Below are 12,259 nucleotides of genomic sequence, written 5' to 3' on the forward strand. Positions count from 1 at the left end.
GGCTGTAGAGCAAACTCATTTATGTAGTAGCCAAATGGCTCGCTCACAACTTTAATGCCAGTAGCTGACCAAGTCTGATTTTTGCTCACAAGACTCCACAGCTTAGAGGGAGCATTGGTCTACGGCAATGCTCCCTCTAAGCTGTGGAGTCTTGTGAGCAAAAATTCTTCTTTGTGAGCTACTGGCATTAAAGTTGTGAGCAAGCAATTTGGCTACTGCATAAATTAGTTTGCTCTGGAGCCATCCTTCCTGAGCTAAGACAAAAATGTGTGAGCCGGAGGCTAAAAAACTGTGAGCTAGCTCACACTGACTCGGCTCAGAGGGAACACTGGTCTACGGTATTCGAGGCGGCACTGGGCAGCGTCCCTGTCCAGAGAAAAGAAATATGGCTTTCTGTCCTCGGCCTACCTGCGTGCACACCCAGTTTTGAGATTCTTCTTAGAAGGTGTCTGCATTAAATCATCTTGGTATCCACCCATCCACCCTTCTCTTTCAGGATCCTTCAGTCACCCAGTTGACGAACGCGAACCAGGGAGGCCTGGATGAATTCAACCCCTTCACCGAGAGCTCTCGGCTGGTAAGTGCAGCCTCGGATCGGGTTCCCGGGGCAGCTGCCCCGGAAGGGTCTGCTCAGAATGGCAGGACACTGCAGTGTTGACCTGTCCAGAGGAGGAAAGCCTCTGGCGTTAAACATCACTGTTCTTGAAAAACAGCATTGTTTCAACTATTCAAGGGTAGACCGGTAAAGGGGGTGGGAGCTTTCAGCCCCTTACTGTTGCGCCCATGAGATGGTGAAGGGCATTGCATGGTTGGGACGGGCGGGGAGGGTGAAGAATAGGCACCCAAATGGTTGGAAAGAGAATTCTTGAGCTTATGAGCTTATCCAGACAACTGACTGTTGAGTTACCTGGGAATCCCCGGTTCGGATTCCCATTTCCCCCAAACCTTACTTGGACTACAGATTCAGGTGGGGTAGCCCTGTTGGTCTGAAGCAACAGAACAAAGTTTGAGTCCAGTGGCACCTAGAGATGTAAAATTTCTGGAAATTTTGAAGCTCGGAACAAAAACCCGTTTTTCCCCCCAGGTTTTTTCCGGAAAAAACGGAAATTTTCGGAAAAATTGAAAAAAAATGCTACATTAGCATTTCTTTTGTCTTTTCTAGATTGAAAGTCATTCTGTTACTTTAGGAACATAAAATATAACTATGGACATTTTTACTTGGCATGAAATTATCACAACTAGCATATTAAAAATATAGTGTATCCAAACAATTATTACAAACAGAATACCCACCCACACGCAAACACAAAACTGAAACCTTTTTATTTTCTTCTGACAATAGCACCTCCTAAAGGAAGAAATGCATCTTGTTCTTGCATTGGAGAGTTCAGTTTGTAACCTAGGACTTGCTTGTCCCCAGTACACAGAAATTAGATCAATACGTATTTTTTAGAAATGATTTGGAAAATATTTGAACACCTTGTCATAAAATATTTTATTCATCCTGTTAAAATAAAACGTTCCATAATCAATTTTTTTCTTTTCTTTTTGTCTTTTTTTCCAATTTTTCGGAAAAAAACAAAAAAGGCTTCAGGGAAAAAACAGAAAAAACCCGGTTTCCCCCCGAATTTTTCCGTTTTTTTCCCGGGCCTTCACATCTCTAGTGGCACCTTCAAGACCAACAAAGTTTAATTCCGGGTATTAGCTTTCATGTGCATGCACCCTTCTTCAGATGCACACGAAAGCTTATTAAACTGTGTTGGTCTTAAAGGTGCCACTGGACTCCAACTGAGTTCTGTCACATGGACGATCTTGGTCTAGTCACTTTCTGAGCCCGACAGGGTTTGTTGTGAAGATGAAAAAAGGAGAGTCTTGTGTGTCATTCTGAGTTCCTTGGAAGAAGGGCAGGGCGGGAAGATATGAGATAAATACATTTTGATCTTGTCTGAGACCTCTTCATCTTGCCTGACCCTGGCTACTCCTCGGATGGGAGGCCACCAAGGAAGCCCAGGGTTGCTACGCAGAGGCAGGCAAGTGGCAAGCCACCTCTGAAAGTCCCTTGCCTCGAAAACCCCCATGCAGGGTTGCCATGAGTCAGCTGCAACTTGATGGCACGTTATGCGCATGCACGTTTCCCCAGGGAGCTCAGGGTGGTGTACGTGGGTCTCCCCCCTCGCATTTTATGCCCACAACAGTCTTATAAGGTAGGTCAGGATGGGAGAGCGATTGGCCTACGGTCAGCCAGATTGTATCATAGCAGAACGGGGTTTGGCTTTCCCATATCCTTGTCCAGTGATCCAACCACTCTACCACGCGGGCTGTTCATAAACCTACACAGGTTCCAAAGCCTCTTAAGAACATAAGAACATAAGAGACGCCAATGTCGGATCAGGCCAAAGGCCCATCCAGTCCAACACTCTGTCACACAGTGGCCAAAAATACCAGGTGCCATCAGGAGGTCCACCAGTGGGGCCAGGACATTAGAAGCCCTCCCACTGTTGCCCCCCCCCCAAGCACCAAGAAGACAGAGCATCCCTTGCCCCAGAGCCCCTATCTATACCTTGTGGCTAATAGCCACTGATGGACCTCTGCTCCAGATGCTTATCTAATTCCGTTTTGAAGCCGTCCATGCTTGTAGCCGTCACCCCTTCCACCACTCTTAATGCAGTCCTCTGACAGGGCTGATGTTCCCCATGTGGTTTGTGTGTGTTTGTGTTTTCAAAACTGATTCGTCTTTAATTCCAGCATGGGACGAGCTTTATTTATTTTTATTTATTCTGTTTTATTTGTTTGACTTATACCCCGCCCTCCCCACCAAGGCAGGCTCAGAGCGGCTTACAAGAATAACATAAACAATTATAACACAGATAAAACCGTCTAAAAACAGTTTAAAACATAAGGTGCTAGGCCAGTGTTCCCTCTAAGCTGAGTGAGTGCGAGCTAGCTCACAGTTTTTTAGCCTCCGGCTCACACGTTTTTGCCTTCGCTCAGGAAGGGACGGCTCCAGAGCAAACTAATTTATGCAGTAGCCAAATCGCTCGCTCACAGCTTTAATGCCGGGAGCTCACAAAGTAGATTTTTTGCTCACAAGACTCCACAGCTTAGAGGGAGCATTGGTGCTAGCTAATTGTAATGAATATATTAGGGACGACGGCAACGGTTACTTTATTCTTCGGTTTTCAATCTTTGCCGTGTATATACGACTGGCGCAGGCTGTAATGGTGGAGTCGGGCATCTCTTTAATAGTGATGTAGATAATGGTGATGGTGGCGGCTCCCTAATCGAAGGCCTGGTGGAAGAGCTCCGTCTTGCAGGCCGTGCGGAACTGTAGCAGGTCCCGCAGAGCCCTGATCTCTTCTGGGAGCTGATTCCACCAGTATGGAGCCACCACCGAGAACGCCCTGGCCCTAGTTGTTGCCAATTTGGCGTCTTCAGGGCCTAGGGGGGGTCAATCAATGTTGTGACCCTGAACGCAGTGCCCGCCGGGGTACATATGGCGGTCCCTCAGGTATGTTGGCCCCTGACCAGACTCTGCAACTGGGGAGTGACCATGGCTCAGTGCTAGAGCATCTGCTTGGCAAACAGAAGGTCCCAGGTTCAATCCCTGGCATCTCCGGTTAAAAGGACCAAGCAGTAGGTGATGGGAAGGACCTCTGCCTGGGACCTTTGAGAGCTGCTGCTAGCCTGAGTAGCCAGTACTGACCTTGAGAGCCAGTTTGGTGTGGTGGTTAAGTGCACGAACTGTAATCTGGGAGAACCGGGTTTGATTCCCCACTTCTCCACTTGCACCTGGCTGGATGACCTTGGGCAAGCCATAGTTCTGATAAGAGCTGTTCTTGAAAAAAAGAGCCGTTTCTATCAGAGCTCTGTCAGCCCCACTAGCCTCACAGGGTGTCTGTTGTGGGGAGGGGGAGGGAGAGGAGTTTGTAAGCCGCTCTGAGACACCTTTGGGTTGTGAAGGGCGGGGTATAAATCCAATCTCTTCTTTGATGAACCAAGCGTAGACAGCTTCAAGAGAGGATTTACAAGCATAGACAGCGCTAAGAGGGATAAATATATGGAGCAGAGGTCTATCAGTGGCTATTAGTAACAAGGTATAGATGGCCACGTTGGCTCAGTGGTTAAGACACTGAGCTGCAGACCGGAAGGTCGGTAGCTCAGCAGTCCGAGACCTTAGTGCCGCGTGACGGAGTGAGCTCCCATCTCTGGCCCCAGCTCCTACCAACCTAGCAGTTTGAAAGCAAGAAATTGCAATTAGATAAATAGGAACTACTTCAGAGGGAACGTAACAGCGTTCTGTGCGCCTCGGCGTTTGGTCATGCCGGTCACGTGACCACGGAGACGTCTCCAGACAGCGCTGGCTCTTCAGCTTGGAAACTGAGATGAGACCACCCCCTAGAGTCAGATTCGACTGGCTTTCAAGCAAGGGAAACCTTTACGTTTAGATAAAACACTCTGTCTGAGGCAGTGATATTCTGTATTCTTGGTGCTTGGGAGGCACAGTGGGAGGGCTCCTGGAGTTCTGGCCCCACTGGTGGACCTTCTGATGGCACCTGGGTTTTGGGCCACTGTGTGACCCAGAGTGTAAGATTGGATGGGCCATTGGTCTGATCTAACATGGCTTCTGTTAAGTTCTTAAGGCTCTGAGTCACTAGAAGGCAGCTTCCTGTGTTCATGTGGTGTGTGTCAATAAGGGTCTTTGTTAGGATGGCTTTGGGTCTGTCCTTTACTCGGGAGACCTGCTGGGTGATGTGGTCACAGTCGCAGAACCAAGAGGCACATGGACGCTGTCATCGTCCTCTTCTTTTTTTAAAATTGACAATTTTTATTGAAATAATTGGTGAGCAGGCATTAATAACAATTACAAGAATAGTAATAACAATGTGAGATGGGGGAGATTTTGTTTTCCGCCATTAAATGTTTTCCGCCATTATTGTATAAACATAACGTTTATACAATATATAAAAGTTTGATATCCCAAAATGTAACATACAATGCAAACTGGTAGAGTTAGAAATTAGTGCAGTATAAATAAACTTAATCAACTTAATCTTTCTATCAAGGTGATACTTAAAGTTGCAACTTTTGGAACAATACTGAGGTGACACTTAAATGTTATAACCAATTCAGGCAGAGCATAAGGAAAAGATAATTGATGAATTAATTGTGCTAATAGCGTAAGTACAGCAGTGGTGGTTGAATAGATCTAGATTGGTAATCAAATCCATTTGATGTAGTTTTTCCATTGAGGGGAAATGAATTCTTCCGACTCTAAAAAAATTCAGGACTGGGAAGTCATCGTCCTCTTCTGACCTTTTCCCTCCCTCCCTCTCTCATAGACGAATGTGGCTCAGACTACCCCGGCGATGCAGCCCACGGGGCCTTCGCAACCGGCCGTGCTGCAACCGTCCGTGGAACCCACTCCCCAGGTATCGCTCCCCTCCTACGGCTCAACTGCATCTCTAGAGAGAGAAGTCTCTTGCTTGCTTCCAGAGTCAGCAGCATCGCTGCTAGTCATGCTTAGCGTTGGGCTCCGGGGCTGTTCCCTTTCCCAGTTGCTGGGGAAAGCATTTTGGCCTCTTCCTCCAGCTTTAGGGCTCACGTGCAAAGACGCAAGGAAGGGAAGCTTTACAAACACCACACCTGAGATCAGCAATCTGGTTATCTGAAATCTACCTGGGACGTTCAGCCTCCATACACCACCCCTCTGTATGGGCCATGTTCTCACAGCCTGTATGCTCTGGCTTATCTGTTCATTCCCCCAACACAGCATTGTCCCTCCTGTTGCTAGACCTCTTCCGAACTTCTGCATCCCGCACTCACACTTCCCTCAGTCCATTGCCTGTTGTGACCCATGCCTCCTGTGTCTCAGCTTCCCTATTGCCTGGTCTCCCCGCTCCTTTCCCCGTATTTGACCAGCCTCACACCTTTGCAGCTGCCCTGCCAATAGCACGGAGCTCAGCCCGGGTCTAAGGATCTCCCGTTTCCGATTTGACCTTTCACTTCCTCCTCGTGAGACGACTACTTGTTGACATTCTAGTGCTGGCACTTCTCTTTCAACTTCCTTAATGACGAAAATTGCTTTTCGATAAACGTTAAAGGGGGGAAGTTCAAATGCTTTATTTAAAAAAACCCGTAAACCTTCCTTACCTCCTCCTGTGTGTGTGTGTCACTCCCTTGACCTGTTAACAATGTGAGTCACTCACTTTCGCCAAGCGACCGGACAACTCCCTGTCCCGTGAGCCTAGACAAAGTGCAGTTGTGTGTTGCAGTTGCTGCTTAAACAGGCCAGCAAGTACCTGACTCCTAAGTTCATCTCAGCAAGTTCAGAAGGTTCAGAGAGGCAGAGGTTGCTAGGAGAAGACGCCAGCTCTTGGAATAAGCGCCAGGTACAAAGGGTAGCGAAAGGGTAGGAAAACTAGCAAGAAGGTAATGGGTGTCCCCCCCATTTTGTAACAGCCATGAAGCAGACTTCTGTGCCTCCTGACCAAATAGGAGTGGGAGGGGGGAAGTTCCCATATTGGAAGCTCTAAAGGAGGGGTCCCCAACGTGGTGCCCATGGGCCAAGCCTGTAGCCAGCAGGGGGCGCACCCTTTATCAAACCTTCAGTGCCCCACCCCAGCCTATGTTTGGGTGTAAGCCAGTTTGGTGTAGTGGTTAAGTGCGCGGACTCTAATCTGGGAGAACCGGGTCGATTCCCCACTCCTCCACTTGCACCTGGCTGGATGACCTTGGGCCAGCCGTAGCTCTGATAAGAGCTGTTCTGGAAAAAGAGCAGTTTCTGTCAGAGCTCTCTCAGCCCCACCTACCTCAAAGGGTGTCTGTTGTGGGGAGGGGAAGGGAAAGGAGATTGTAAGCCGCTCTGAGACACCTTTGGGTAGTGAAGGGCGGGGTATAAATCCAATCTCCTCCTCTTCTTCAACCTTCCCCTTTAAGTACCCTTCTTTCTGTCTCGTCCAGCCGGGGAAGCTGCAAAAAAGCATGTCTTTTCCCCTCCCCCTTTCTGCAAAAGCTCTTTTCTGGCAGCAGGGGGAGAGCACACAGCCTCTTGTGTGCTTCTTCAGGGCATTTCCCCCGCTTTCCTTTCAAAGGGCCACCCGCTCGGATCGGCTTGGGGGAGAGGGTCTCCCTTCTTCCTCCAGAGCAGCCCAGCATCCTGAGGGTGGAGCTCCACACCGAGGCCCTGCCTCGCCCTGCCTTTCACGCTTCTCCTCGCCCCTACTGGTGGCGAGCTGGAAAGGGTTCATGCAGGCGCAGTGGGGGGGAGGAAGAGCTTGCCGCGCCGGCCAAAGCCGGGCGGGGTAAGGAGCTGCTACACCTTTCCTTCTCTCCACTCCCTCTCCCTCCTGGATCTTAAATGTAATTTAATTAGCACCTTCCCCCCCCCTGAAAAAATTCCTGGCTATGGGTTTGCCGTGGGCACCATGACACCCCACCGTTTCCTGGCACTCACCAAGCGTTTTTAGAATGTGGGCGGGGCCAGGTGGGGCTTTTGCCCAGCAAGGCTTCTGATTGGCCTCTGGAGATTTGATTGACTGCAGGTTTTTAAAAACATTGCGTTGGCAGCGGCCGCCACCGCAGCACAAGGATCTTCACTGGATTATTGTAGGTAAGCCGGGGCAGCCGTCTTGTGGCTGGTTCTGCCTCCTGGGGAGGCCGTTTTGTTGGCTGCGCCCACCGCGCCAACAAGGCTCAAAAAGGTTGGGGGGGGGCAGTGTTCCCTCTAAGCTGAGTGAGTGCGAGCTAGCTCAGATTTTTTTAGCCTCCGGCTCACACATTTTTTGCCTCAGCTCAGGAAGGAGGGCTCCAGAGCGAACTAATTTATGCAGTAGCCAAATCGCTCGTTCACAGTTTTAATACCAGTCGCTCGCAAAGTAGGATTTCTGTCCACAAGATTCTCCACAGCTTAGAGGGAGCATTGTTGGGGGACCCCTGGAGTAGGTCATGAAGCTCCTCTTCAAACACGAAGGCATTCACGATAGATATTTTACTTCCCTTCCGTGGGGTTATAGGAATCGAGTGGGTGACCAAGGTTAACATTGCAGCAAGGTTCATATTTCATTCATTGCATCTTTGTACCTTGGGAATGGGAGAATGGAGCAGCCTCAGTCTTACCAGTCAATTGATCCGGCAGCTCATAGCTGTGAGCAGTGAAAGCCTCCACATTTAAAGGCCGAGGATCCATATAAGTCAAGCCTCCATGCTTTAAGGCACTGTACATCCAAATCCCTGTGCCAGGGGCAAATGAGAGGACAGTTTTCCTTCATGCGTTGCCATTGACCCCTTGACATTTGATGCGCTGTGCATACTTTTTTTTAAACGTTGCTTGGGCGGCAGCTGCCATCGCTGCATTACGGTCTTCGCTGTGTGACCGAGGGTAAGCCGGGGCAGCCGTTTTGTTGGCTGCACCTGCCGCACTGTGTCAGAATCGTCAAGGCGGCCACAGGCTCAGAAATGTTGGCGACCCCTGCTCTGAAGCGTTCATTCCTGGTGTACAGTCAGTTCTGGGAGAACCAGGTTTGATTCCCCACTCCTCCATGTGCAGCTGCTGGTGTGGCCTTGGGTCAGTCACAAGTTCTCTCGGAGCTGTTCTCTCAAGAGCAGTTCTGGAAAGAGCTCTCTCAGCCCCACCCACCTCCCAGGGTGTGGGGAGGGGAAGAGAAAGGAGATTGTAAAGTGTGGGTTATAAATCCAATAATCTCCTCCTCCTCCTCCTCCTCCTCCTCCTCAACGTGGCCATAGTTTTGCAGTGAGTCATAAAGTGGAGCCCTAAAGGAATCTCCTGATAGCTATCGTAGGATCCAGAGATCTTGGGCCTGAAAAACACAAGTTTCTGGACCTCACGATTTATAGGAGCGACTGAAAAACCTGTTTATATGGTCTCATGAACTGTTGGAATGTGGAAGGACATCTAGGTTGTGCTTTTGGTGGTCATTCATTCCTTTAAGGACTGTTCTCTTTCTTCTCGAGGCCACCACTCCAAACCCTAGATTTCCCTTTTCATCTTAGAGAAACACCCTTTTCTCTGCCCTCTTTGATTTATTGTTTCTTCCCCCACCCACCCACATAGGCTGTGGCCTCAGCGGCACAGGCCGGCCTTCTTCAACAGCAGGAGGAGCTAGAAAGGAAGGCCGCAGAGTTGGAAAGAAAGGAACGTGAACTGCAGAACAGCGCGGCGGGCTTCGACCGTGAGTAGCATCCATCGTTGTCACAAGGCCCAGGCCAACTTCGTTGTGTCTCACGTTAGGAGCAAGGGGTAGCAGCGATCGTTTGCGATCTGACCTGCCGGGGAAGTCCTTCCGGATGGTGACCGGTTTGCCCACAGTGATTCACCAAACTAAGAATACAAGTAAAATCACCTTATCAGGGCTATTGTGTCATACTGATGTTACGTTGCCCCTGCTAAGGCGAATTTACTTGTACTCTTACGACCTAAACTGGAGGGTACATATTGGCAACATTACTATCTCCGATATATGTAATTGCTTCTGACACAAGGCCAGATGCCTTTGTGGCCCACAAATGATTTTTGTGTGTGTGTGTGTGTCATTCAACTCCAGATTGGAACATTCCATTTTTGGTTCTATATTACTTGTTAGTGCCTTACAAGTTTAACAGGGGCTTTGTTGCGTGTTGTATTCTGTATTATTTGACCTCTGAAGAAGGCTCTTGTGGGCTGAAACACTTCAGGTCATATATGGTTCTTTTTGTGCATTTGTCACTTTGATTATTATATGAGGCTTTATTTGGGCCCCTACAAGGTTTTTATATGTTTTTGAAATAAACATACATACTTTTGTCTTTACCTATTGATGTTTTTAACTTTTGGCCCTTTACTAGTTTTCTAGATCTTCTGAGGGCACCTCGGCTTTGGTCACTGTGTGACACAGAGTATTGACACTGGATGGGCCATTGGCTTGATCCAACATGACTTCTCTTATGTTCTTATGTCTGGGACAGTGATGCTCTATATTCTTGGTGCTTGGGAGGGGGCAACAGTGGGAGGGCTTCTGGAGTTCTGGCCCTGCTGGTGGGCCTCCTGATGGTTCCTGGGTTTTGGCCACAGTGTGACCGTGTTGGACTGGATGGGCCATTGGTTTGATCCAACATTGGCTTCTCTGGTCTTATGTAAGACAGTCCTTCAGACACCCTGGTCCCAAGCCACATAGGGCTTTCAAGGTGTTAGTTTTGACCTTTAATTGGGCTCGGGAGCGGGTTATAGCTTACATTTCCAATGTTCGGGGCCGCGTACTTCTCACCGAAATGACGGTGCACACAGTTTAAACAATAACCGAGATTTGTACAAACATAAGGGAGGAGGGGCGGGGACATGTGGTTTCTGGCCCCGCTGGGCCACAGTGTGAAGAGGAAATATCAGCGTACCCTTTCTTGAGACTTTTCTCCTTCCTCTCTCCGCACAGCCAAACAGAACAACTGGCCTCCCCTCCCGAAGCTCTGTCCCGTGAAGCCCTGCTTCTACCAGGACTTCTCTGCAGACATCCCCGCAGACTACCAGCGAATCTGCAAGATGCTGTATTACCTGTGGATGTGTGAGTCAAACCTCCCGACGAGGGGTAGTTTGGGAACTCGCGTCAGGACCTCTTGCAGGCGTAGGACAGGGCTGCAGCATGGTGGTAGGGCCACCCGAGTTGCACGCAGAAGGCCCTGAGTTCAGTTGTCAGCGTCTCCCTTTAAGAAGAATTGGGTCGCTTGTGTTAGGTTATCCGCAGGCCTGCTTTTGATCCCCGGACGATCCCCGGGCCCGTTTTGAAATAACCCCTTTTCTTTTCCAGCCGCAGTTTGCTTTTCCGAGGAGGAGAACAGCACAAGCGGAGAGAGGCTCTTAGTTTATTTTCCCCCTTCCTCCCCTTCCTCCTGCGCAGCAAGATGGGTAGCCACGTTAGTCTCTCTGTAGCAGTAGAAAAGAGCAGCACCTTAAAGACTTAACACAATTTGCGGGAGATTTAGGTGGGAAGCCGTGTTGGTCTGAAGCAGCGGAACTAGGTTTGAGTCCAGCGGCACCTCTAAGACCAACAAAGTTTTATTCGAGGTATAAGCTTTCGTGAGTCACTGCTGACTTCTTCGGATTGCCGAAGACATTTTGTTAGCCTTTAAGGAGCTGTGGTGGCTCAAGTGGTTAAGACGCTGAACTGCAGGCTGTGGAAGGTGAGTAGTTCAGCAGTTCGAGACCCGAGTGTGCCGCATGACGGAGTGAGCTCCCGTCTCTAGTTCCAGCTCCTGCCAACCTAGCAGTTCGAAAGCAAGAAATTGCAAGTAGATAAATAGGTACCGCTTCGGTGGGAAGGTAACAGCGTTCCGTGCGCCTCGGTGTTTAGTCATGCTGGCCACATGACCACGGAAACGTCTTCGGACAGCGCTGGCTCCTCGGCTTTGAAACGGAGATGAGCACCGCAACCCTAGAGTCGGATTCGACTGGCTTTCGAGGAAAGGGAACCTTTACCTTTACTTTAAGGTGCTCCTGGACTCTTGCTCTTTTCTACCGTAACGAAATCTGTGGTGTGGCATGAGCTTTTGTGAGTCACTGCTCACTTCTTCGGATAACAGCTAGAATGCGAGTCCCTCTGTCCTTATACCTTGGAGAGTGGAGTGGTTTCAGATGCCGAATGACAATAGCAGGCGAAGGACAATAGCAGGCCTGATTGGATTAGATACCCGCCTACCACCCCTTTGCATATCACACCTAATTCAGTCAGGCCTGCTATTGTCATTCGCCTGCTATTGTCATTCGGCATCCAAAACCGCTCTACTCTCCAGGATATAAGGGCGGATTCTAGCTGTATCTGAAGAAGCGAGCCGTGACTCACAAAAGCTCCTGCCCCGCCACAAATGTTGTTCGTCTTTATGGTGCTCCTGGACTCTTGCTCTTTTTGACTTCCCACAAATCTCGTTGGTCTCTAAAGTGCTACCTGGACTCAAATCCAGCTCTTCTAGTGCAGACTAACGTGGCTATCCTCCTGAGACTATAATACCACAACTATCGGTTTCTTTTTGTCGGGAACGGGATATTGCTCTTTGTGGAGTGTCAGGTAATTTTGTCAGCCTAATTTTGGCTGCGGTCACACGGAGCATTAGCCACGCTACAGAGACGGAAGATAGGTGGATTTTCCGGGCGCGATCACACCGCCACATCTGGGAAGCGTAGAGCTCCCGTGGTGAACCCGAGGCTTCCCGCCGACGATGCGGAGTGAAAAACTAGTACCTTCAAGGTACTAGTTTCCGGAAACCGCGGGGCAAGGGC

General features: G+C 49.4%; 1 protein-coding gene across 1 annotated transcript in view; it reads left to right on the plus strand.

The window, feature by feature from the left end:
* The window catches only part of SCAMP2 (secretory carrier membrane protein 2), a 37,085-nt gene that overhangs the window by 8,229 nt on the left and 16,597 nt on the right, over positions 1 to 12,259 (plus strand). The window contains exons 2-5 of the mRNA XM_015420984.1: positions 497 to 577; positions 5,340 to 5,429; positions 9,071 to 9,188; positions 10,422 to 10,550. Of these exons, the coding sequence (XP_015276470.1) occupies positions 497 to 577; positions 5,340 to 5,429; positions 9,071 to 9,188; positions 10,422 to 10,550 (418 nt within the window). The remainder of the gene's footprint in view (positions 1 to 496; positions 578 to 5,339; positions 5,430 to 9,070; positions 9,189 to 10,421; positions 10,551 to 12,259) is intronic.

This window comes from Gekko japonicus, unplaced genomic scaffold, assembly GCF_001447785.1.
Source record: "Gekko japonicus isolate JY-2015 unplaced genomic scaffold, Gekko_japonicus_V1.1 scaffold3375, whole genome shotgun sequence".
NCBI classification, from domain to species: Eukaryota; Metazoa; Chordata; class Lepidosauria; order Squamata; family Gekkonidae; genus Gekko; species Gekko japonicus.